Source organism: Natrix helvetica, assembly GCF_964273705.1.
Source record: "Natrix helvetica genome assembly, chromosome: 3".
Lineage (NCBI taxonomy): Eukaryota > Metazoa > Chordata > Lepidosauria > Squamata > Natricidae > Natrix > Natrix helvetica.
The window spans coordinates 176709364-176736011 of record NC_138549.1 but is presented as its reverse complement, the minus strand read 5'-3'; the positions used below and the strand labels follow the sequence as shown (position 1 = coordinate 176736011).

General features: G+C 46.1%; 1 protein-coding gene across 1 annotated transcript in view; it reads right to left on the bottom strand.

Moving 5' to 3' along the window:
* The window catches only part of LOC309389576 (uncharacterized protein), a 43261-nt gene that overhangs the window by 11773 nt on the left and 4840 nt on the right, over positions 1-26648 (bottom strand). Inside the window, exons 3-11 of the mRNA XM_081948126.1 lie at positions 25578-25668; positions 23100-23204; positions 20512-20640; positions 14581-14629; positions 12440-12500; positions 9885-9967; positions 7967-8134; positions 6339-6380; positions 3096-3257 (exon numbers count right to left, since the gene is read on the bottom strand). Of these exons, the coding sequence (XP_081804252.1) occupies positions 3096-3257; positions 6339-6380; positions 7967-8134; positions 9885-9967; positions 12440-12500; positions 14581-14629; positions 20512-20640; positions 23100-23204; positions 25578-25668 (890 nt within the window). The remainder of the gene's footprint in view (positions 1-3095; positions 3258-6338; positions 6381-7966; positions 8135-9884; positions 9968-12439; positions 12501-14580; positions 14630-20511; positions 20641-23099; positions 23205-25577; positions 25669-26648) is intronic.

Genomic DNA, 26648 nt, shown 5'->3' with positions numbered 1-26648 from the left:
AGTTACCCTAATTATTTAGTTACTTAGTTATTTACTCTAGGCATTTAGTTACTTAGTGATTTAGGTATTTAGTTACCCTAATTATTTAGTTACTTAGTTATTTACTCTAGGCATTTAGTTACTTAGTGATTTAGGTATTTAGTTACTTAGTTATTTACTCTAGGCATTTAGTTACTTAGTGATTTAGGTATTTAGTTACTTAGTTAGATCCTTAGTCATTTGGCTATTTAGTATAATATAACAGAATACAGCATAAACACATTAATGCTTAAAACTCACAAAAACAAGATATAAAATGTGAAAAAAAAAAGATGTCTTTTGTCCAGTAACGTCTAACTCTAGGGTGCGATGTTCATCTCCATTTTTTGGCCGAGGGAGCCAGCATTGTCTGCAAAAAATTTCTGTGGCTGTGTCAGAGGTGGCATTTTACCAGTTCAGACCAGATCGCCTGAACCAAGAGCAGAAATTGCGGGTGGCTCCGCCCACCCATGCCCAGCGCTATGGCATCCCATTTAGGCCATTTTTTTTTGCCAAAGCACATGTCCGGAAGGAACGATGTGGGAGCAAAGAGAGAATGTGCACACGGGCACTCACATTTGCAAACTGATAGGGTGTCAGGCCTGCAGCCATCTTTTCTTTTGGGTCTTTGGCCTGCCACACTTTCTATTATTCTACTAGGCATTCTCTATGGTGGGGAAATGGGAGGGGGGATTGTACGGCGTGAGATGTGATGTAGCCATAACAAAATTCTTTTAGAAAGCCAAGGTCATCCTTTGTCTCTGCACCTGACCGGAACTGGATGGGTGGAAGCTGCCAGCGTGGCAGTGGGAGATTGGACCATGGGATGGATTTGTGGGTGTGGGGGGAAAGATCCTGAACTTTCAACTGGGGGGGAAAAACCGGGAAGTTTTCAGATTCGGGTTTTCCCAGATGTGCCAACATGGCTCCCTTAATCAATTGGAACTTTGAGCAATACTTTGCTTTGGACTCTGGTTTAATTTTGGATGTTATTTGGAAACCTGACATAGGGAAGGTAAGGGTATACCACCGGTGGGCCATGTGGCCAGCATGATTATAAGCAGAAGCACATGGGATGCTGTTACCTTCACACCCAAATGGTACCTCTTAATCTACTCGCATTTGCATGCTTTTGAACTGCTAGGTGGGCAGGAGCTGAGGCAAGGAATGGGAGCTCACCCCGTGGTACAGCACTTGAGCCCCGGGCTGTCAACTCTCCCGCTGACAAGGTCGGGGTCTTTAATTTCTGACCCATCCTGCCCCACGGTCTGTATCAAACATGTGTATAAAATGTGTATCAAAACATAAAACACCCAGGACAGTGAATCATTTTAAAAACACGCCATATGGATGATGAATCAACGTGCGGATAAAATTAAATTGTGTACAAATTAAACTACAGATGGCCAGATAGCTACATCATTCAGATTTTGGAGAGCAGCAGCGCCCCTGAGATTATGTAGTTTAATCATTTAAATCAGGGGTCCCCAAATTTTGGTAGCTGAACACACCCCAAGCTCACACTTAAGTGATTGTCCACTAGGACTCCAAGATCCCTCTCACAGTTACTACTACTGAGTTACCACCAGATAAGTCTGCCATGGATTAAAGCTGAACTTTCCCAAAGTTGGCTGGACAGTTGTGTGGCTTGCTTATGAAGGAAATGATATTAAGTTACTCTTTTATAAACCGTTGAAAGGTTATTTTTGCATTCTTTTACAATGTTAAATGTATAAGCAATTGTTATTCTTGCCTAAAATGTGTAATAAGTTACTGTGCTTTTGCTAAAACGTGTTCAATAAACATGACAAGATAACTTTTGTTATTCCAAGCTGTTTGCAGGCATCTACGTACAAGTTAGATAGGAAGCCATCTGCTCAGACAAAAGGTAACAGAAAAAAAAAATCCAAATAAGAGATAGGGGCCTCTCAAGAAATTGCCAAGTTGAGCCTTTAGAGCAGTGATGGTGAACCTTTTTTGGCTCCCGTACCAAAAGCGGGGGGAGTGCAGGGGGGGGTCATGCATGAGTGCGCCATATCCATAATGCTATGCATATGACACACACACACACGCTTTTGGCATGGGTTTTTTTGCCCTCCCCAGGCTCCAGAGGCTTTTTAGGAGCCTGGGGAGGGAGAAAACAGCCTCCCCCACCCTCCTGGACATCCTTGAAGCCTCCGGAGGGCGAAAAATGGACCTACGGGGAACCCAGAAGTTTGGGAATTGTGACTTCCAGTTTGCTCATAGAAGCCTCCTGAAGGCCCCTGAAGGCTCCGGAGGTCTAAAATCGGCCCTACGGACAAACTGGAAGTCACTTCCAATTTGCTCATAGGGCTGGCTTTTGCACTCCGCAGCCTTCAGAGAAGCCTCCTGAAGGCCCCTGAAGGCTCCGGATGGCGAAAAATGGACCTGCAGGGTACCCAGAACTTCGGGAATTGTGACTTCCGATTTGTCCATAGGGCCGGCTTTTGACCTCCAGAAATTGGCCCTAGGAGCAAACCGGAAGTCACAATTCCCAAACTTCCGGGTTCCCCTTAGGTCCGTTTTTCGCCCTCTGGGGCCTTCAAGAAAGCCTCCTGAAGGCTCCGGAGAGTGAAAAATGGTCCTAAGAGCAAACTGTAAGTCTGTTCCTGAACTTCCGGTTTGCTCGCAGGGCCAGTTTTTCGCGCTCCGGAGGCTTCAAGGAAGCCTCCAGAGGGTGAAAAAAGGCCTCAAAACAAGGCTGAAGTCAGTTAACAGGACAGTGCCTGGCGTGCTCTAACAAATGGCTCCGTGTGCCACCCGTAGCACGTATGCCACAGTTTGCCATTGCAGCTTTAGAGTATGGGATGATGAAAGAAACGACATAAATGGATGAGCAGGAGAGGGAGAGTTTCTTAGGAGTAGAGTCTATAAAATGAGTTATTGTTTGAATGCTATTCTTTGCTTTCCTTGTTCTCAATCCAGTTGGGAAGAGACGTAGAGGCTGCCTTTGCAAACGCTTTTTATTTTTCTGTAAATAAACCTTTTTGAATTGTGAACCAGACTTGTCTCTGTGTTGTGAGGATTTAATAATTGGGTATTTATCTCACACTTACCAGAACAAAACGCAGAATGGGGACATATCCTCCCCCGGGTGGGACGTATCCGATGGTGGCCGCGAAGTTGAAATTAATAGAGATTCCAGACCGCCCAATCACAGCTTTAACACCCGTGCACACAATCCGGACAACTACAGACAAATCCCTTGGGCCGCGGACCTGCAGAAGTTAAAGAGAGGTTACTTCCGCCTGCTCAGGGAGAGTGTGAAATTAGAGAATAACAAGAGTTGCAAGGGACCTTCGAAGTCTTCTAGTCCAACCCCCTGCTTCAGGCACATGGAGCATCTTCAAAGCCAACCCCACCCAATTAGATGTGTGTGTGTGCGTGCAAGAGATGCGTGTTCTGACCTAGGCTTCACCAAATCCCTTTTTATTAAACTCATGTGAATTCTTCTCCTTCACATCCAGCAAAGTCCTGGCAAACCATCTTTCAAGGATGAATTTACAAACACAGACCTTATCAGGCTTGGAGAGCTGCCAGGCCAGAGGTGTGTTCCTGCCGGTTTGGACTGGTTTGGCTGGTAGTAACTCGGCCTGCCCCGCCCCCGAACCGGTTCTATCATCGGCGGCGCCATCTTGATTTTTGGTCCGGCGCATGCGCAGAACAATCTTCGTTGCAAAAATTTGATTTCCCCCCCCCCCCCTTTTCTAACACGGACCTTTTTAGGTTCAAATGCGCGCACATTTGAACCTAATTTTTTTGTTTACATTTTTTTGTGTGCTGAACCGGCATTAATGCCAGCAGGAACCCATCCCTGTGCCAAGCCGATATCTTCTGTACAAGAAAATACTTGGCAAGGAGTCTCTAAGAATCAGAAACCAATTTTCACACTAATTAAGCGAAGTCTCCTGCAAACTCCACTCCCCTTTCGCTCCCCTTTTATTTCCTAAGGGAGGGGCCATTCACCGTCCATCTGTGATTTTACTCTGGATTTGGCCCTTGTTCCTTAACTGTTCCCTTCTCCTGGCAACTCTGCGCATGGGCATACTGGGAACAGGCTCCAGCTATTCTTCTGCCTCCCTGATGTCTGACTCTGAAGGCAGCTGATAGCTGTCAGATGGCCCTGGCCCCCTCTCTGCCTCTGACACAGAGCCCTCATCAGAGCCTTCCCCAGACTCCAGGACTGGCCCATCTTCCTCCCCAACCTTCTCACTCTCCAAATTTGCTGCCTGCTCTGCTGGCCACTGGCGGGCCACAACAAGGTGATCCGTTTGCACCAGGACCCTTTGGAGTCCAATCTGGTGTTAAGCACAAAAATTGCTTTATTGTAATTTCATCCTAAGGACGATGGGCGTTTAAAATTTTTATCTAACCTGTTATTTACTTTTTTTTTTTTTCCTTTCCTTTCCTATGACAGGTGGAAGCTTAGAAATTTTGCTTTGCAAAAGGGGAAAGCTGTTACAGGCAGTCCTTGACTTACAACGGTTCGTTTAGTGACCAAAGTTACAGTAGCACTGGGGAAAGAGGCTTACAACCATTTTTCACAGTTATGACCTTTTCGCAATCCCCTTGGTCACGTGAGCAAAATTCAGATGCTTGGCAACTGACTCATATTTATGACAGTCACTGTGTCTTGGGGGGGAGTGTCACGTGATTCCCTTTTGCGACCTTGTGACAAGCAAAATCCATGGGGAGGCCAGATCCACTTAACAAGCGTGTGACTCCCTTAACATCTGCAGTGATTCGCTTAGCAACCGTGGCAATGAAGGACGTACAGTGGGATGAAATTCACTTCGCAACTGTCTTCCTTAGCAGTGCAAAACCTGGGCTTAATTGTAGTCGTAACTCTGAGGACCCCCTGTGAAACCGTTCTCATGCATTTCCTGCCAGAAAATAATAAGGAATCGGGATTTGGAAGGGTAGTTAGAATTTGTTGGGCGGGTGGACAGAAGCATCCATGGGGGACTCACGAAAATCAAGATGGCGTCCACAAGGGTGCCATCCACATTTGTCTTTCGCCTCCACCGAGGGGCCACGAGTCATATCGTGACTTTTTTGACTCCCTTGCTATCGATATCCAATCATTCATTTACGCAGGATGGAATTCATACACCGCCCAACTCCAAGAGAGCCGTGTTTGGGGGCAGAGGTGGCATTCAGTCAGTTCTCACTGGTTCGCCCAAACCAGGGATGGAAATTTTTGAAACCCACCACGGGTTGGGGGTCCACAGACAGCCTAATTCTCAGAGACCCTCCCGATGTGTCTGTCACCCTCAGCCTGAACAAAACTACTTACCCTCGGGCTAGCCAGGTTGGAAACTCCTGGAACGCCAGCTGAGCTGGGCCGTTTCTTCCCAGTTTCAACTTTGAGTCAAGGGAGTCAATTAACCTTGGTTTGGTTGGCTCCATTGTTATGAAGGTTTGTTCATGGTTTATCCTCCGTCAATGGGATGAGAATCTCACCCAAGAGTGTCCAAGCTCTTCCCAACCTTGGGCACTTTAAGGCGGGTGGATTTCAACTCCCAGAATTTGGGGAGTTGAAGTCCACACTGGCTGGGGAATTCTGGGAGTTGAAGTCCACCCTGGCTACGGGATTCTGGGAATTGAAGTCCATCCTGGCTAGGGAATTCTGGGAGTTGAAGTCATCCTGGATGGGGGATTCTGGGAGTTGAAGTCCACCCTGGCTGGAGGATTCTGGGAGTTGAAGTCCATCTTGGATGGGGGATTCTGGGAGTTTAAGTCCACCCTGGCTGGAGGATTCTGGGAGTTGAAGTCCACCCTGGATGGGGGATTCTGGGAGTTGAAGCCCACAGGTCTTAAAGTGCTCATGATGGAGAAGCAGTGGCTTATAGGGTTAGGGTCAAGACAGAATTGAATCCCCACCCCTTCTGGCCTGCAAGCCACACCTCTTTTTGACATGCAAGCTCCTCCCCATAGACCCCCCTGATCCGTCCCACTTTTAACCCCCAAAAGGGCAGCAAATCAGAGATTTCGACGGGAAGGAGTGCCCATGTCTATCTTGACATGAAATCAATGGACCCCTTTGTCCACATTCTCACCTGAATCCGACTCCTCATAATTTGTCCTCGGAAAAACAAAACTTATTTCTGCTCCATAGGACAGAGGCCTCTCCAAAAAGGCCCCCTTGCCTCACCTCATAAGGAGAAGAAGACCCTTCCTCCTTCCCCTTTTCCATTGCTGGGAGGAAGCTGAGGCTGCCGATCTCAGGAGGCCTCCATCGGTTGCTTCCCAAGAAGGAACATCTAACCAACCTGAGAAGGCTTGAAAAGAGGACGTACCTGTGGGAAGTTGTCCAAGATGGTTGTTGTGGTTATAGCCGCCTGCAAAAAGAGGAACATGGTCCTTATTCTGGTTGCAAGAGTCCATCAAGTGATCTGACCCACCAATGGAGGAAACCAGGAGAACATGGCGGAAAGCAATTTCCCAGTGAGCTTCTGCTGGTGCTTTTCCAACTGGACAACTGGACTTTCTCAGGGTTTTTTTGCCTTGAAAACATTTTGAACTGAAGAAGCTTCTTGGATGAAAAGCAAAATGTTTTCAAAGAAAAAATGTATCTGTATCCTGTATCCAAGTGGGTATCCTGTATTCTCAGAAAGAATACGAATGACCAGAGGATCGCAAAGGATATAAATCCTCCCATTCCCCACCATTCAGTCAGAAGTGAAGAAGCTTCTTGGATGAGAAGCGAAACGTCTTAGAAGGAAAAGCCAAGGAAATCCAGTTGCCTTTTGAAAAAGCATCTTGGGGGCAACCATGGCCTGCATGATGGAGAAAAGTAAAGTAAGCTGCAGTAAGCTAAACTAAAAATAGATCCTTGGGATCTTCTCCTCGTGGTGGGTCTCTTTGGAAGCCAAGCTCCACCCTGTGTCTGAACCAGGAACCCCATCCCCAGGTGTCAAACGAGGTTATACCCAAAGGCTTCTTGTCCCAAAGAGGCTTCTTGTTTCTTTTTTTGAAAAGGCAACTGGACTTTGTTTTCGTTTGTTTTGTTAAGAATAGAATAGAGCTGGAAGGGGCCTTGGAGGTCTTCTAGTCCAGCCCCAGCTCAAGCAGAATAACCTATACCCCTGATGGCAAACATATGCTCCATCGCCCCAGGTCAGAGCTCCGTGGCGTTTCTTTCGGGAGCTTCTTTTTTCCCTGCAAACGACGAAACAAAAGCTCACGGAAAGAAAGAGATCTGACCTCTTGCTGCGCCGCTGGTGCTGGGATGCCCATGCATGCCCATGTCCACACTTGCGCATGTTGCACATGTGCATGCACATATTGGTGTACGTCTACCTTTCAGTTCAGGCAGGTGCACACACAGTTTGGGCACTCGGTGTCTAAAAGATTTGCCATCACTGGCAAAGACAAACGTTCCATGGTTTCTTCCAACAAAGAGGACTTCCCTCGGAGCTCTTTCACCGAATTGGACCAGGTATTCTGTCTTTGGATTACCCGGGTGAGACCCCACACACACATACAGTGGGGGGCTGGGGGGGGCACAGGAAAAGACCTGTGGTGGGATTCAGATAATTTAACAACCGATTCTCTGCCCTAATGACCAGCTGGGCAGGCGGGGCTCGGTGGTCATGTGACTGGGTGGGCGTGGCCAACTCAACGTCACGCACGTCGATGGGCGCTTCGCCTTAGCTGTGACAATGTAATAAAGGTTAACGGGAGAGGCAGTTTCTGTAAGCAGGGCAATAAAGATGAGGCTAGAAACAACACCAGAATGTTTCCTTCCTGCCTTCCGTACAGGATTAGCCCTGGAAAGCGGGGGGAAACCAAATGAGTTTTCTTCCAACAACCGGTTCTCACAACTGCTTAGAAAGTTAACTCCCGAATAGGTGCGAACTGGCTGAATCCCACCACTGGAACAGACCCCTTGAATTGCACTCTGCGTTCCTTGCTCGCTACTCACCAGGGTGATCTCCCTGTCCAAGTCTTTTGCGTTCAGCAGAGCGGTTAGCAAACAAGTCACGTCCTCCGCGCTGGTGTAATGCACGAAGTTGTTGTCCAGCACTCCGCGATACGAGCGGCCGCAGCGGAGAACAGGGGACTCCGGCTTGGAGACCCCCGTGCAGGAAGCCTGCAAGACACAAAGGGGCGAGGCGTGGAAACTGCAGTGGTCTGCAAACGTATCAAGCAAACAATGCTCCAGCCATCCATGGCAAGGATGCAGAGGTGGGTTGCTCCCAGTTTGGCCCAGTTCAGCTGAACCGGTAGTGGTATTTTGGCCTGGGTCGCAGAACCGGCAGCGATCCAGGCTGGCCACGCCCCTGAATCGGTCCCCTGGTCGCTGCTGCAGTTGTTGGCATGTTGTTTAATAGTGCGCATGCGCAATTCACTGTAAATTGTTCTGCGCACAAGAACAATTTACATTGAACTGTGCATGCATGCAGCAAAGTGTGTTACACTGCATAAAGCACACACAAAGCAAATCGGTAGTAACACCGGGAGCAACCCACCTCTGCAAGGATGAGCTGCAGCCTTCCTAACACATGCGTGTGCACATGCATGCAAGAAAGGCACTGGGTGGGGACCCCACCACTGTCCGTGCAGAGGATAACATGGCCGGCATCTCGCCTAGCGGAAGGATGTAGAACGATGGCTATTTTGGAACCAGTGGACTTCAACTCCCAGAATTCCTGAGCCAGCCATGGTTGGCTCAGGAATTCTGGGAATTGAAGTCCACATGTTGTAAAGTGGCCATTGTTGCTTACACACATACCTCTGGGCTTGTGGCCCGCCAATGGCTAGTGGAGCTGGCAACAGATTCGGACAGTGAAGAGGTTGGGGAGGAACCTTGGCCATTCCTGGAGTCTGGGGAAGGCTGTGATGAGGGCTCTGTGTCGGAGGCAGAGAGGGGGCCAGAGCCATATGCCAATTAGCAGCTGCCTTCGGAGTCGGAGATCAATGGGGCAGAAGAACAGCTGGAGCCTGTTCCCAGTGTGCGGATGTGCAGAGCTGCCCGACGAAGGGAACAGCTAAATAACAGGGGTCGACTTGGGAGTAAGGCCACAGGTGGACGATGAATGGCCCCTCCCAGAGGAAATAAAAGAGGAGCGCCAGGGGAGTGGAGTTTGCAGGAGACCATGAGTTTGCTTCATTGGTTCGTGACTCTCCGAGACTCCTTGCCAAGTTTTGCAGATATTGACCTGGCAGCACTCCAAGCTAGATAAGGTCTGTGACTGTAAATCCTCCCTTGAGAGACTTTGCTGGATGTGAAATGCATAAAAGGGTTTTTTGTCGGGACCAGGAGTTTGCTTCAGGCTCTCAGAAAGCCTCGGTCAGAACTCCAGGCTTAACAGCTGCAGAAGCTCCAGGTGTCAGACCTGGAAGCCGTCTTGGACATTGGATCTTTAGCCCCGCCACATTTAGTGCAATGGGAAACTGGAAGGGTGGGGGATTGTATGGAGCTGGGGGGATATATAGTCATAATAACATTCCTTTCTCCGAGAGTCAAGGGCACCAGGCTCTGCACCTGGAGGTGCGTGACTGGGAAGCATCTCCAGTTGGGGTGGTGCATTGATTGGACCATGTGATGGTTCCTGTGGGTGCTGGACAGGGGACTGGACTTTCTTTTGGGTGGGCAAAACCTGGGAGCTTTCAGATTCAGGTTTTCCCAGATGTGCCAATAGAACATCTCTAATAAAATGGAACTTCAAGCCTTGGAGTCTTCTTTCGTTGGGGGTGTCACTTGGAAAGCAGACCTTAGAAGACTCCGAGGCTTAAAGTTCACATTTAGACACTAGGCTTTTGCACACAGCAAGGAGGAACCCCTGGACTGAGACCAGCTCCCCCCCCCCCACAAAAAAAACGCCCAGCAAATCACTCACGGCAAAAGGCAATTCGAGCAACGAAGCGGTGATCCTGGGAGAGAATGGATCATACCTGCAGCCAGTCGGCATGGAAATTAGAGCTGCAAAGTAAACCAACAAAAATAAATTTGAATAATGGTGGCAACCTGGTTTAAAACAAACCAGAATCTGCACTGGCTGAATAGAATAGAATAGAGTAGAGTAGAGTAGAATAGAATAGAATAGAATAGAATAGAATAGAATAGAATAGAATAGAATAGAATAGAATAGAATAGAATAGAATAGAATAGAATAGAATAGAATAGAATAAACCGAGTTGGAAGGGACCTTAGAGGTCTTCTAGTCCAACCCCCTGCCTAGGCAGGAAACCCTATACCGTTTCAGACAAATGGCTATCCAACATCTTCTTAAAGACTTCCAGTGTTGGGGCATTCACAACTTCTGGAGGCAATTTCTGTTCCACTGATTAATTGTTCTCACTGTCAGGAAGTTTCTCCTCAGTTCTAAGTTGCTTCTCTCCTTGATTAGTTTCCACCCATTGCTTCTTGTTCTGCCCTCAGGTGCCTTGGAGAATAGTTTGACTGCCTCTTCTTTGTGGCAACCCCTGAGATACTGGAAGACTGCTATCATGTCTCCCCTGGTCCTTCTTTTCATTAAACTAGACCTACCCAGTTCCTGCAACCGTTCTTCATATGTTTTAGCCTCCAGTCCCCTAATCCTCTTTGTTGCTCTTCTCTGCACTCTTTCTAGAGTCTCCACATCTTTTCTACATCATGGTGACCAGAACTGAATGCCATATTCCAAGTGTGGCCATACCAAGGCATTATCAAGGGGTATTAACACTTCACATGATCTTGAGTCTATCCCTCTGTTAACGCAGCCTAGGACTGTGTTGGCTTTTTTGGCAGCTGCTGCACACAGCTGGCTCCTATTTAAATGGTTGTTTAAAATAGAATAGAATTTATGGAATGGAATGGAATAGAATGAAATGGAATAGAATAGAATAGAATAGAATAGAATAGAATAGAATAGAATAGAATAGAATAGAATAGAATAGAAGGAATGGAGTAGAATGGAATGGAATAGAATAGGAATGGAATAAGAATAGAATAGAATAGGAATGGAATAGGAATGGAATAGGAATGGAATAGGAATGGAATAGGAATGGAATAGGAATGGAATAGGAATGGAATAGAATAGAATGGAATAGGAATAGAATAGAATAGGAATGGAATAGAATAGAATAGAATAGAATAGAATAGAATAGAATAGAATAGAATAGAATAGAATAGAATAGAAGGAATGGAGTAGAATGGAATGGAATAGAATAGGAATGGAATAAGAATAGAATAGAATAGGAATGGAATAGGAATGGAATAGGAATGGAATAGAATGGAATGGAATAGGAATAGAATAGAATAGGAATAGAATAGAATAGAATAGAATAGAATAGAATAGAATAGAATAGAATAGAATAGGAATGGAATGGAATAGAATAGAATAGAAAAGAAGGAATGGAGTAGAATGGAATGGAATGGAATAGAATAGAATAGAATAGGAATGGAATAAGAATAGAATAGAGTAGAGTAAAGTAGAATAGAATAGAATGGAGTGGAGTGGAGTGGAGTGGAATGAAATGGAGTAGAATAGGAATGGAATAGAGTAGAGTAGAGCAGAACAAGAACACGAATAGGAACAGGAACAAGGACAAGGACAGGGACGGAACGGAATAACAATAGAATAGAATAGAATAGAATAGAATTGGAATGGAATGGAATGGAATGGAATGGAATGGAATAGGAATGGAATGAAATGGAATGAAATGGAGTAGAATAGGAATGGAATGGAGTGGAGTGGAGTGGAGTGGAGTGGAGTAGAGTAGAGTAGAGCAGAGCAGAGCAGAGCAGAGCAGAACAGGAACACGAATAGGAACAGGAACAGGAACAAGGACAAGGACAAGGACAAGGACAGAAATGGAACGGAATAACAATAGAATAGAATAGAATAGAATAGAATAGAATAGAATAGAATGGAATGGAATGGAATGGAATGGAATGGAATGGAATGGAATGGAATGGAATGGAATGGAATGGAATAGAATGAAATGGAATAGAATAGATTAGAAGATATGGAATGGAATAGAATGGAATGGAATATAGACTAGACTACAATAGAATAGAATAGAGTAGAGTAGAGTAGAGTAGAGTAGAGTAGAGTAGAGTAGAGTAGAGTAGAGTAGACAATACAATACAATAGAACATAACAGGGTATAGTATAGAGAATAGGGAATAGGATAGAGAAAAATAGAACAGAAGAGAATAGATGGAATAATAACAGGACACACAAGGAATTTTTCTCCATTGCATAAACCTAACAGGCAGAATGAGAGAGTCTCAGCAACAAAGCAATAAATCAAAAACCACGAATCCTAAGATCCAAACCAACAAAGGGATCCTCCTAAGAGACCAATGGGAGCAGGTCATAGGAAAGATGATTAGAAAGATAATAGGAATACAGACCCGCTTCCTGGTTAGCTATAAATGCTTGTCTGGATGCAAAAGAGGATTGCTTACCCAAATCAACCAGGAGCGGAAAATTCAGCTTCCTGCACACCTCCGTGTGGGCCTGGCAAATCTGCAGGGAAAGGCAGAAAGGGGGAACCGAGCGACACGATGAGCTTTCGTTTGCAAAGTATAAAAATGCTTATTAAAGAAAGGAAAGTTAGAAAAAACAAGGAAGGGCCGGCTGGGGAATTCTGGGAGTTGAAGTCCACGAGTCTTAAAGTTCCCAAGTTTGGACACCCCTGATCAAAATAATACCACCTCCAACGTTTACGTTACGTTCATCTCATTTGAGGGCCACACAACATAGACTTTGTAGTATTGTGGCCCTTGACAAATATCTGTTAGTGTTAAATTGGCATCTGGTTTGTTCCTTCGCAGACTCTAAATAACCTTATGAGGGTTTTTCCCCCCTCATTAGCATCCTAAATTTTTATGCCAACATTCCGTGAAGTTCATTTAAATGACTATAAGTGTTAAGTGTCGTTAACTTCCCCCTTGACTTGGCTGGTCAGAAGGTCGCAAAAGGGGATCATGTGACTCTGAGAAGCTGCGATTGTCGTAAGTGTGAGTCAGTTTTGATTGTAACAGCTGATCGTGTGGGAGATTGTGTGGGAGTCAGTTGTGTGTCAACTCTCAGTGTTGTCATGAGGACAGAATTGGGGGGGTGCATTCCATGCATACTCTTGGCTGGAGTTGGATCTCAGATTACTGCAGCAGGATTGGGAGGGGTGCATCTTATAGGCTAATGTGATTTGTGACACAGACTGAGGGGAGGGAAGGAACAGGGGTAAAGTTCAGAGATAAATCAAACAAGGCAGAGGCTTGGCTGCGAACAGATCTTGCCTAATGGTGCTCCTAATAAATCACTGGTTTTGTATTGAAAACTTGACTCAATGCCTATGAATCAATTAGGGCATTCTTAGGAAACCTGACATCGAGGACTATTGGGGTCTATGCATGCCAGGGCAGGAGCCTAGTACAAAATCTCTTCCATTCATCCAAAGCTAAAATCAAAGGTTTTGATTTTATTCCAGAAAATTCCAGAAGCCGTTTCCTAACGAGGCTGGCTGGGGAATTCTGAAAAGTTTTTTTTATTATTTTTTGTTCTCTATATACTATTATAGGTATATATTCACATAGTTATTATTCTTTTTTACCTTCTTTATACATTTGTCATTCCATTTACAGGGTTATAACATATTGTTTGGGTTGCTTTGTTTACCATCCCTCATCTGTTTTGACACCACTTCTTTTCCCTTTCTTTTCTCTCTCCCTCCCTTCTCTGCTTTCTTCCTTCCTCCTCTCCTTTCCCTTCCTTCTTCCCTTCCCTCTCCCCTACTCCTCTCTTCCTCTTCCCCTTCCTACCCTCTCTCCTTCTCCCTTCCATCTTCAACTTCTCACTTCTATCTCCCTTCCCTTCTCTGCGTCTCCTCTCCTCTCCTCCTCTCTTCCTTTCTTTTTCTATGGTTGTAGGTGTCTCTTCCAGCTCTTAATTTTTATTTTCTTGGGGTGGTATTTCTGCAGACCCAAAAATAGTTAAATATAATTTCTTTTATATATATAAGTTTTATTTATTTTTCTTTTAAAAAAGACAAAACAACACATACAGAACAAGAGCAGGGAAGTAAATAAAAAAAAGCACACAATTTCATCAAGCATGTCGTTTGGTTACAAGTTTTTGTGCAGTGGTTTTTACAATTAAGAATAAGGTCACTAATTATCCATTAAACATAGTCAAATATTTCATTGAGCATTGTGTGTTCAAATTACCATTAATATTCTTTCTTTTGTGACAACCCTTGTTTCTTTACATCCATAATTATATACTAGGTAACAATAAGTCTTTATAAAATTACATCACCATTCTCTAAAAGATAAGAATAAAGATTAAGTCAAAGAAAAAAAAACTCATTGCTTCATATAAGACATTTCTACTTCTTGTTCCCTTTCCTTCTCAAATCTATCCTGATTATGTTTTTCCCCCTTTGTATCTTACTTTTGAATATATACTTATATATTATTATTATTTTCTCCCCTATTTTCCCCCTCTTCCTGGCTATGGGATTCTGTGAGTTGTAGTCCAGCTGCCTTAGGGTGGTTAAAACTGAGAAATATTGCAATGGGATGTGGAAACCTAGTGTAATACTCACCGGACCGCCTAAAACAGCAATCAGCGCAGTCCTGGGCACTTCCGTTAGGCTGGAAGGAAAGAGAGACACGGATGACACCTAGGTTGGGGTTCCCGGGATGGACACAGAGGAACCGAGGTCCCCAATGCATGATATTGGGACAGCCAACTTTCAGCTCACTTTATGCTGATTCTACTACAGGCAAGTAAATCCCAAGCTAGCAATACAAGTAACGATTTCACCTGTCCAGTCGTGTCTGATTCTAGGAGTCAGTCCTCATCGGGTCTGTGGCAATTCAGATTGTCACCTCTGATTCAGATTGGACTGCCATTTGTCAGAAATGGTGTAGGGTCTCCTGCTTGGGCAAGGGGTTGGACTAGATGTTCTACAAGGTCCCCTCCTTCCGACTTGTCAGAGTTTGTTGCAGAAAATCACTTCCAGAAAGCACACACCGATAACTGATTCAGCTGGATTCATTAACTTCTTTATATACATATTAATACATGAAGATAAATGTACAGTACCAATATAGGTTCTCTCCAACCTAGTAGTAGTTACAAGCAGAACACAAGCAGGAGAGAACAGCTTCATCTCAGAGTTCAGAGCAGACAGTTTCAGTTTCGATTCTCAACACAGACTCAGATCTGTTTAAGCTCCCCGGGGCTGACTTAGTTGCTATGCCTATTCATTGGCTGACCTTGTTCCCATGTCTCTCCCAGTCATGAATATTCTAACACAACTCTGTTATTCAAATCAGCGGAAGGACTTGCAGGCAGCAGTTGTGGGTACTTCGTCACTGGAGGTATTTAAGAAGAGATTGGACAGCCATTTAGTCAGAAATGGTGTGGGGTCTCCTGCTTGGGCAGGGGGGGCTGACTAGATGACCTACAAGGCCCCTTCCTTCCAACTCTGATAATCTGTTAAATCCGCTCCAAGCTCGTCATGACCAACTAGCTGCAGGAGAAGACTTAGGCTAATATCAGAGAAATGGAATCATTAAAGAAAGGATGCAAAAGGAGGGACGGAATGAGATGGGAATGGCCAAAATTAAAATAATGTTTATGTATTTAAAATAATTAAGTAGAAGTGGTAAATTGTCCCACAACAAGTTGGCCACAGTGAATTGACTGTGGCGAGTTGTCCCATTCCCGTGATCATCATAGTTCGTTAGCTAAGCCAGCATGACTGTATGCCAAGGCGCAAGGAACGATGCTATCTGTTTATCTACTCGCATTTGCATGTTTTTGAACTGCAAAGCTAAAACCTAAAACCTAAAACAGTTGGGTAGGTCTAGTTTAATGAAAAAAAGATCTAAGGATGACATGATAGCTGTCTTCCAACATATGAGGGGCTGCACAAAGAAGAGGGAGGGGTCACCCTAGTCTCCAAAGCCCCTGAAGGCAAGACAAGAAGCAATGGGTGGAAACTAATCAAGGACAGAAGCAACCTAGAACTAAGGAGAAATTTCCTGACAGTGAGAACAATTAACCAGAGGAACAGAAGTTGCCTCCAGAAGTTGCAAATGCTTCAAAATTGGAGGTTTTCAAGAAGAGATTAGACAGCCATTTGTCTGAAATGGTATAGGCTTTCCTGCCTGAACAGGGGGTTGGACTAGAAGGCCTCCAAGGTCCCTTCCAACTCTGGCATTCTGTATTCTGATTAAACGACCGGAGGCTAATATGAAGAACGGTTGCAGGAACTGGGTAGGTCTAGTTTAATCAAACGAAGACCAATGGTGACATGATAGCAGTCTTCCAATATATCAGGGGCTGCCCCAAAGAAGAGGGAGTCAAGCTATTCTCCAAAGCCCCTGAGGGCAGGACAAGCAATGGGTGGAAACTAATCAAGGAGAGAAGCAACCTGGAACTAAGGAGGAATTTCCTGACAGTGAGAACAATTAACCAGAGGAACAACTTGCCTCCATCACTGGAGACTTTTAAGAAGACATCAGAGAGTTTGGGATGGTCTAGGGTCTCCTGCTTGAGCATGGGGTTGGACTAGAAGACCTCCAAGGTCCCTTCCAACTCTTGCTATTCTGTAATTCCATAAGGGTCTCCTGCTTGAGCAGGGGGCTGGACTAGAAGACCTCCAAGGTCCCTTCCAACTCTGTTATTCTGTAATTCCATAAGGGTCTCCTGCTTGAGCAGGGGGCTGGACTAGAAGACCTCCAAGGTCCCTTCCAACTCTTTTATTCTGTAATTCCGTAAGGATTCCCTGCTTGAGCAGGGGGCTGGACTAGAAGACCTCCAAGGTCCCTTCCAACTCTTGCTATTCTGTAATTCCATAAGGGTCTCCTGCTTGAGCAGGGGGCTGGACTAGAAGACCTCCAAGGTCCCTTCCAACTCTGGTTATTCTGTAATTCCACAAGGGTCTCCTGTTTGAGCACGGGGTTGGACTAGAAGACCTCCAAGGTCTCTTCCAACTCTGGTTATTCTGTAATTCCATAAGGGTCTCCTGTTTGAGCACGGGGTTGGACTAGAAGACCTTCAAGGTCCCTTCCAACTCTTGCTATTCTGTAATTCCATAAGGGTCTCCTGCTTGAGCAGGGGGCTGGACTAGAAGACCTCCAAGGTCCCTTCCAATTCTGTTATTCTGTAATTCCATAAGGGTCTCCTGCTTGAGCAGGGGGCTGGACTAGAAGACCTCCAAGGTCCCTTCCAACTCTTGCTATTCTGTAATTCCATAAGGGTCTCCTGTTTGAGCAGGGGGTTGGACTAGAAGACCTCCAAGGTCCCTTCCAATTCTGTTATTCTGTAATTCCATAAGGGTCTCCTGCTTGAGCAGGGGGCTGGACTAGAAGACCTCCAAGGTCCCTTCCAACTCTTGCTATTCTGTAATTCCACAAGGGTCTCCTGTTTGAGCACGGGGTTGGACTAGAAGACTTCCAAGGTCTCTTCCAACTTGGTTATTTCGTACCCTCCATAAAACACCAGACTACTTCTATAAAGATAAGGAGTGGGGGTTAAACTCTACAATGAATAGTTACAAGGATTGGGTATATCAAGATTAATGAAGGGACACGGTGGCTAAGAAAGGTCGGCAGTTGGGCCGTTCGAATCCCTAGTGCCGTGTAACAGAGGGAGCTCCCGTTCCTTGTCCCAGCTTCTGCCAACCTAGCAGTTCGTAAGCATGTAAAAAATGCAAGTAGAAAAATAGGATTTGGTGGGAAGGGAACAGCGTTCCGTGCACCTTCAGCATTGAGTCATGCCAGCAATATGACCACGGAGACGTCTTCGAACAGCTCTCGCTCTTCGGCTTTGAAACGGAGATGAGCACTGCCCCCTAGAGTCGGGAACGACCAGCAACATATGTGCGAGAGGAACTTTTACCTTAAGATTAATGAAAAGTAGACTTCCGGTTCCGGCGGCTACGGCGACAGGCAGATCGCTGCCTGCTCCAGCTCTCCCGGTGGGCTTCCCCCGCTTCTGGGGGGGCACAAGACGCCTTGGAGGGGCGTCTTGCCGAAGGAACGGCTCGCGGAGGGTCCTGGCGTCGGCGGCGGCTGGCGGGGGCTCCTCCGCTTCGTTCTAGGCATCGGGGAGCAGTTTTGGAGGACGTGCGTGCGCACGCGTCTCGCCCCATGCCGATCGGAGAACACACTTCCGAACGAAGCAGCGGCAGTATGGTGAGAGGCTTCCTTTCTGCATTCCTTCGCTTTTGAATTGATGAACTTTTCAGCACTTTTAAAAAGTTAAACTTTCGGATCCCTGCTAGAGGTGCGGCTAGAGGGAGGGGGATTTCCCCCCCTCCCCTGGACAAGCGGCTTGAAAAGACTTTCCTTCCATCCCCAGAGAGGAGGAGGGGGGAGAGCCAACTAATGATGCCTCACCCCTATAAAAGTGATTTTCATTCGACCTAGCTCCAGAACTAATGGATGAACTGAGAACTTTTTGAACTTTTAAAAATTTTACTATGCCTCTGAGCCCAAAGCTGGCAGGGCAAGATGGCACACTTCCGTTGTCTTCATGAATTGTGAAACCTGACTCCACCTTTAAAATTCAGGCTTCCGGTCTTTGTCTCCGAGTCACCCAGAGGAATTTCTTGTGGATTGCTACTTTCTGAACTCTTTGGAGAAAAAAAACTTTCATCTACTGCTAGAGTGACTAAAGAAATCCCCATCTGTTTGGATCCTCTGCCTTCTGAATTCGCCTGCCTGCTCTACCTCTCCAGCTGCCCAGTCTCTACTTTGACTGATCTCCTTGCTTCATAAACCATGTCTCCAAAAAGACCACCTCCTGGAAAGCCTGGCTTTGCTACTTCTGCTCCAACGTCTGCAACGTCTAGTCCAGCTACACAGTCAAAGATATCAGAACTGATGCAACCCAAGACTACAGAGATAGACTTCCAACAAATGCTTCAACAAATTTTACAAGGCCAGGAGGAAATTAAGAAACAGTTAAGGGAAATGAAAGATGAAATTAAACAGAATCAAGCCCAAATCTTTAAGAACTCACAGAGACTGGACCTTGTGGAGGGTGGGGTGGCGGAGGCGAGGGGGGGGGTAGAGGCCTTACAGAAGGGGAACAAAGAACTTGACATCCAACAAATGAAAGCAGAGTTTGAAAGAATGTCCTTTTATCTTAGATTTCAAAATGTAATAGAAGCAGATGGGGAAAATATAAGGGACATTATGACTAACATTTTAGCTGAATACATACACAAAGATAAACAGCAGATGGAATGGGAGATAGATCTAGCTTATAGAGTGAATTCAGCATATGCCAGAACACATAATGTACCCAGGGAGGTTCATATTAAATTTCTTAGGAAAACCACAAGAGATGAAATTCTGGGTGTACAAAGGGGGCAAACACTGACATACCACGATAGGGAGATAACCATTCTAAAGCAGATTCCCAAAAAAATTAGGGAAAAAAGGAAAAGCTATTCGCAATTGGCGAATAAATTATACCAGAAGGGGGTGTGGTTTAGATGGTTGATGCCTGAAGGTATGCTGATATTCTGGGAGGAGACAAGAATCAGAATCAACACACCCATAGAGGCACAGGCCTTTATGGAAAAAAACAAAGCGAACCTAGAAAAAACAGATGACACTACAACGGTTATGCAGGACACGGGAGGGGCCGGAGCTCTGCCAGCGGGGGGTGAAGGGGCAACACCAAGAAAGCTCAGATCACAAAAATAAATAAGAAAACCACAATGTTATAAACAGACCGAAAGTATTAATGAATTTACAACTAGACTATATATTATAATTATATAAACTGATTGAAAAGTATTTTTTCTAGAATTAATATGCTGATTTTTTTTATGACTATGTAATAAGGTTTGATATTTTGATGTAACCTAGGAGTCTGGAGGGAGGGGGCGTCTGCCATACTTGCAACTGCCAAAATTTGTAACTATTCCACTTACCCTTTTCCGCATAAATGTTTTTAAAAAAACCAATAAAACTTCTTGAAAAAAAAAAAAAAAAAAAAGATTAATGAAAAGAAGGTCTAAGAGTGACTTAAGAGCAGTGTTCTAATATTTGAGGCGCTGCCCCAGAGAAGAGGGGGGGGGGGTTTCAACCTATTCTCCAAAAGACCTTCTTTTCACTAGACTAGACATACCCAGTTCCTGCAACCGTTCTTCATCGTATGTTTTAGTCTCCAGTTCCCTAATCCTCTTTCTTGCTCTTCTCTGCACTCTTTCTAGAGTCTCCACATCTTTTTTACAGTGTGGTGACCAAAACTGGATGCAGGATTCTAGGTGTGGCCCACCCCTCCCTTCGCATTCAGGGGTCCATTGCCTGCCTGTCTTCCAGGACAGTTCGCGCATCCCTCCCAACGTCCGGCCATTGGAAGATCTCTCTCCAGGACCCCATGCCCCACCGCAGTGTCCCACCCAATGGCAGGTATGGCATCGCAGAGAGAGAGAGAGATGGTCCGAGGTGACCCGCCACTCCCCCGCCCTCTACTGCCCAGGGAAACAGGGAAACACGGCCTCCACCTGAGCAGATCAAGCTGGATGTCTCCGAACACAGGGCTGCAGTCATCAATGACCAGCTCCACAGCGACCACTTTCAGCCGGACAGTGATGCAGACGTCGGCAATCAAGGTCACCCTCAGCAAGTCCAGCCTGCATTTGGGGAAGGGGGGTTGTAGGGGGGAGAGAAGAGACAATAAATAAATAAGAATGAATGAATGAATGAATGAATGAATGAATGAATGAATGAATGAGAGTACAAGAGCCAGAGTTAAAATCCATTTTGATCCAAGATTGCGGTTTTGAAACCGCCATGAACTTTATACAGATGTACAGAGTGGGTAAGGGACCTTAGAGGTCATCTAGTCCGACTACATGTCCTCAGTCGGGTGTCCTGCAATTTTACTGGGCTGGTTCATCCTTCAGCAGCTCATTGAAGTCTGACGGAAGGGTCTGTAGCCAGGGGTTTTGCTAAAAGCGGAATTGATTAACAACCCAGACAAAAGAAGCATTCAACAAATTAACAGAGTTGGAAGGGAGCTTGTAGGTCATCTAGTCCAACCCTCCGCCCAAGCAGGAGACCCTACACCATCTTTGATAGAGGAAAGTCCAGTCTCTCCTTGAAAGCCTCCAGGGATGAAGCTCCCATAACTTCTGAAGGCAACTCCTGTTCCATGGGTTGATTGTTCTCACCTTCAGAAAATTTCTCCCTATTTCCAAGTTGAATCTCTCCTTGGTCGGTTTCCATCCATTGTTCCTTGTCTGACCTTCAGGTGCCTTGGAGAATAGCTTGACCCCCTTCCTCCTCTCTGGGGCAGCCCCTCAAATCTTGGAAGATGCTCTCCTGTCTCCCTTGGTCCTTCTCTTCATTAAACTAGACATACCCAGTTCCTGCAACCGTTCTTCATATGTTTTAGTCTCCAGTCCCCTAATCCTCTTTGTTGCTCTTCTCTGCACTCTTTCTAGAGTCTCCACATTTTTTTCATAGTGTGGTGACAAAACTGGATGCAGGATTCCAGGTGTGGCCTTACTAAGGTCTTTACAGAGTGGTATTAGTACCTCCCTTGATCTTGATTGTATCCTTCTGTTAATGCAATTTAGGATTGCATTGGCTTTTTTGCTGGCTCATATTTAACTTAGCAAACAGGAGTTCTCTAGCATCTTATTCAAAAGGAACAAAGGAATAAAATAGGTTATGGACAGTCCTCATCTTACGACCGGAACCAGGACAGGAATTGACAACGTAAGGCACTGCGGTTGTAACACGAGTGGGCCCGATTTTATGACCGTGTCTTATGACCACAATGGAGAGAAATTGAATAATTTCTGCTGTGAGTCCATTGTGGTCAAATTGCACCCGATGTTATGACCGTGTGTTTCACGATGGTTGTTAAGTGAGCTGCTGTGATCACTGAGCCCACGTATGCTTGTTAAGCAAATGTTGAGGTCGCAAATGCAAATCTGCCAGAAAAAAGTTTGCAAATTGGGATAATGAAACTGTGGGATTCTGCAACCAGCCGTAAATGCAAGTTGGTTGGTATAAGCAACTGACATACAATTGTGTGACTATGGAGATGACATCATGCCATGGTTGTAAGTCTGAGGACCTGTCATATGTGTAGGGACTGGACTACTTTCAGCACTGCCATGACTTTGAACAGCCGCTAAAAGAATGGTCGTAAGCGGAGAGCTACTTGTAGAGGAAGCCCTCGACTTACGACCCCTGTAGAACCCAAAATGTCTCTTGCTAAGTGAGACGTTTTGTTAAGAAGGTTTTCTCCCATTTAATGACATTTGTCCAGAATTAGAGCAGGGATGGCGAATCTTCTTTGGCTCCCGTGCCAAAAGCGGGGGGAGCACAAGGGGGTCGTGCGTGGGCATGCCACAATCAAAATGCTATGCGTGTGACCCCCTCCACTTTTGGCGCAGTTTTTCACCCTCCCCAGGCTTCAGCGGCTTTCTAGCCTCCCCCCTCCCCCCACTCCCCCGGACACCCTCCAGAGGCCTCAGGAGCTTCCCTGAAGGCTCCAGAGGGTGAAAAACGGACCTACGTGGAACCTAGAAGTTTGGGAATGTTGACTTCCGGTTTGTCCTTAGGGCTGATTTTCAACCTCCGGAGCCTTCAGGAAAGCCTCCAAAAGACCCCTGAAGGCTCCGGAGGCTGAAAAACGGTCCTACGAGGAAACTGGAAGTCCGTTCCCGAACTTCCGGTTTGCCCATAGAGCCGGTTTTTCGCACTCCAGAGGCTTCAGGGAAGCCTCCGGAGGGCAAAAAAGCCTCCTCAAAAGAAGGCCAAAGTCAGGTGGCCAGCTGACAGGGCAGCGCCTTGCGTACCCTAACAAATGGCTCTGCGTGCCATAGGTTCGCCATCATGGGCATAGGATCTCCTGCTTGAGCAGGGGGTTGGACTAGAAGACCTCCAAGGTCACTTAGAACTCTGTTAATTTGTTGAATGCTTCTTTTGTCATGGATGGCCACCACAATGTTGTTGTCCTCACCCAGAAGGCCTCCCCCTCCCTCAGCTTGCAGGTCAATGTGGCACAGGTGTCCCCCGTGGCCCTAAACCCAAGTGGCACAGGACCCACACCACAAACATCGGCGAGGATACGCACGTCACACAGTGGAGGCGAATCGATGCACAAGTGGTAACACGGAGGCCCAAAGCAGGTAGCAGGGTCACTTCCACTTTGGTCACAGCCACAGCAGCGACGGTGAGCCTGCAGAAGTGGAAGATGGGAGTTCAAAATTAAACCTTTTCAGCCTCCTCCCTCCCTCCCCTTCCCTTCCTTCCCTGCCCCAACGCCAACGGCTGACTGAAAACTTCAAAGAAGGCACGTCTGACCCAAAGCACCAATAAAAGAGAATATTTGTGGTTCGGAATGGGATGACGGAGTCCTTGGTGGTCTCTGAACTTGGCAGACATTTCATGACCCAGCTAGGTAACATCAGGAAGGAAGGAGGGGAGGAAGGGAGGAAGGGAGGGAAGAAGGAATGAAGGAAAGAAGGAAGGAAAGAAAGAAGGAAGGAAGGAAGGAAGGAAGGAAGGAAGGAAGGAAGGAAGGAAGGAAGGAAGGAAGGAAGGAAGGAAGACTGTGGGGTCCTTGATGCTCTCTGAGCTTGCTTGTTTTCTTGAAGACATTTCATGACCCAGCTAAGTAACATCAGGAAGGAAGGAGGGAAGGAGAGAAGGAAATGAGGGAGGGAGGGAGGGAGGGAGGGAGGAAAGAAGGAAGGAAGGAAGGAAAGGAAGGAAGGAAGGAAGGAAGGAAGGAAGGAAGGAAGGAAGGAAGGAAGGAAGGAAGGAAGACTGTGGGGTCCTTGATGCTCTCTGAGCTTGGTTGTTTTCTTGAAGACATTTCATGACCCAGCTAAGTAACATCAGGAAGGAAGGAGGGAAGGAAAGAAGGAAGTGAGGGAGGGAGGGAGGGAGGGAGGGAGGGAGGAAAGAAGGAAGGAAGGAAGGAAGGAAAGGAAGGAAGGAAAGAAGGAAGGAAGGAAGGAAGGAAGACTGTGGGGTCCTTAGTGCTCTCTGAGCTTGCTTGTTTTCTTGCAGGTGTTTTATGACCCAACTAGAGAACCTCATCAAGGAAGGAAGGAAGGAAGGAAGGAAGGAAGGAAAGAAGGAAGGAAAGAAGGAAGGAAGGAAGGAAGACTGTGGGGTCCTTAGTGCTCTCTGAGCTTGCTTGTTTTCTTGCAGGTGTTTTATGACCCAACTAGAGAACCTCATCAAGAAAGGAAGGAAGGAAGGAAGGAAGGAAGGAAGGAAGGAAGGAAGGAAGGAAGGAAGGAAGGAAAGAAGGAAGGAAGGAAGGAAGGAAGGAAGACTGTGGGGTCCTTAGTGCTCTCTGAGCTTGCTTGTTTTCTTGCAGACATTTCATGACCCAGCTAGGTAACGTCATCAGTGTTAGAAGGGGGTGAGGTTTGGTCTTCGTTTAAATATGGTGGTTAGCCCTGTCAGCGTTGGTGAGAGAGGTGAGTGATCACCCACTAGCAGTCAGAAGACAGGCTGAAAACCATTACACAACGGACAGCGAGACTAGCTGTGAGCATCTTAGACTAAACCAAGTACAAAAATGCTAGAGAATTCCTCTGGCACTCGGGACAAAGCAGCCATCAACAGGCACATGAAGGTAAACAACAGTGACCTACCATTCAAAAGAAACAATCAAAAGGAAAACAAAAAGATCAAAACACCCCCTTGTGGGAGATCAACACCAAGATTAACTCTAGACCAACTCTAGACTTAATTAACGCTAGTAAATAATACCGCAACAAAGGAACTACCAATTTAGACACACAATCAAACAATAAACCACAGCCTAATCAAGGAGCCATCAAGGCCTCTCCCAGCAATACTGTTAGGATAAGTTACTTGTATATAAAGAGAACAAACGTCATTCCTTTCTGGCACTGATAATGTTACCTAGTTGGGTCACAAATTGTCTGAAAATGAAATTACAATAACAAATAAAATAAACAAAAGTTTTAAATTGCCGTTTTCATCTTCTGGTAGGTCACCCAAAGTCGCTCGATTGTTAGAGGGGCAGCATATAAATTCGATCGATAAAATCAAATTAGTTTCACGCTGTGTGAAGCTGACACAAGTTATAGCTTTTCTATCAATTCGATCCTGCCCACTTCAAAATTCGCCCCACACGGACATGCCCTTTGACCTTTGGGCTTCCCCTTTTTTTGAGGGACGCGGTGGCTCAGGGGCTACGACGCTGAGCTTGTCAAGCAGAAAGGTCGGCAGTTTGGCAGTTCGAATCCCTAGCGCCGCGTAACCGAATGAGCTCCTGTGACTTGTCCCAGTTTCTGCAAACCTAGCAGTTCGAAAGCATGGAAAAAATGCAAGTAGGAAAATAGGAACCACCTTTGGTGGGAAGGGAACAGCGTTCCATGCGCCTTCAGCATTGAGTCATGCCAGCCACATGACCACGGAGACGTCTTCAGACAGCGCTGGCTCTTCGGCTTTGAAACGGAGATGAGCACCGCCCCCCTTAGAGTCGGGAACCACTAGCACATATGTGCCAGGGAAACTTTTACTTTTACCTTCCCTTTTTAATTGATGGGGGCACCGTGGTACTCACCGAATGAAGTGTTCAGGCACAGTTAAGGGAACCAAAGCCTTTAGGTCAATTTCCAGTCTTGATTGGAAAGCATCTTTGGAGGAATGGTAAACTGGAAAGCAGAAGAAAGGCAGAGCACAATCAGCAAATATCTTGGCCAACTTCATCAAAAGTGGAGTTGAGAGGAGGCAGCTGATCCCCTTCCCCATCTCTTTGACCTTCAGCCTTAGGAAAAGAAGACCCTCAACCATGAGTATTAGTTGGGTGCAAGCTTGAAGATGTATGAAATAGAATAACAGAGTTGGGAGGGACCTTGGAGGTCTTCTAGTCCAACCCGCTTCTCAGGCTGGAAACCCTACACCACTTCACACAAGTAACTGTCCAACATCTTCTTAAAGACTTCCAGTGTTGGGGCATTCACAACTTCTGGAGGAAACTTCTGTTCCACTGATTCATTCTTCTAACTGTCAGGAAATTCCTCCTCGGTTCTAAGTTGCTTCTCTCCTTGATTAGTTTCCACCCGTTGCTTCTTGTCCTGCCCTCAGGTGCCTTGGAGAATAGCTTATTCCCCCCCCCCCCCCCCACTGGCCTCATATCACAACTAGCTTCCAATAACTCAATTGATGGGAATGGACTCGATGGAGAATCATTCGACGGAAACTAATCAAGGAGAGAAGCAATCTAGAACTAAGGGGAACCCACTTAACAGGGAGGCAGTGGAACAGAAGTTGCCTCCAGAGGTTGGTGGCTCCTCCATCATTGGAGGCTTTTAAGAAGAGATAGGGCAACCGTTTGTCTGAAATGGTGTAAGCCAGTGATGGCGAAACTTTTCGGCACCGAGTACCCAAACCAGGACCCATGTGCATGGGCATGTATGTGCGTGTACCGGAGAACGGGAAACCCGAAGACCAGCTGCTGGTGCACTGCATGCTTGTTTTTTGGCTGTTTTGGGGGGCTTTTTAGACTGTTTTTCGGGTCCTTTTCTAGGGTGTTTTTCGGGGCACTTTCAGACCATTTTTCAGGCCATAAAAAGGGCCTGAAAAACACCCCAAAAACGGCCACATGCACACTGGAAAGCATGGCTTAGGTCCA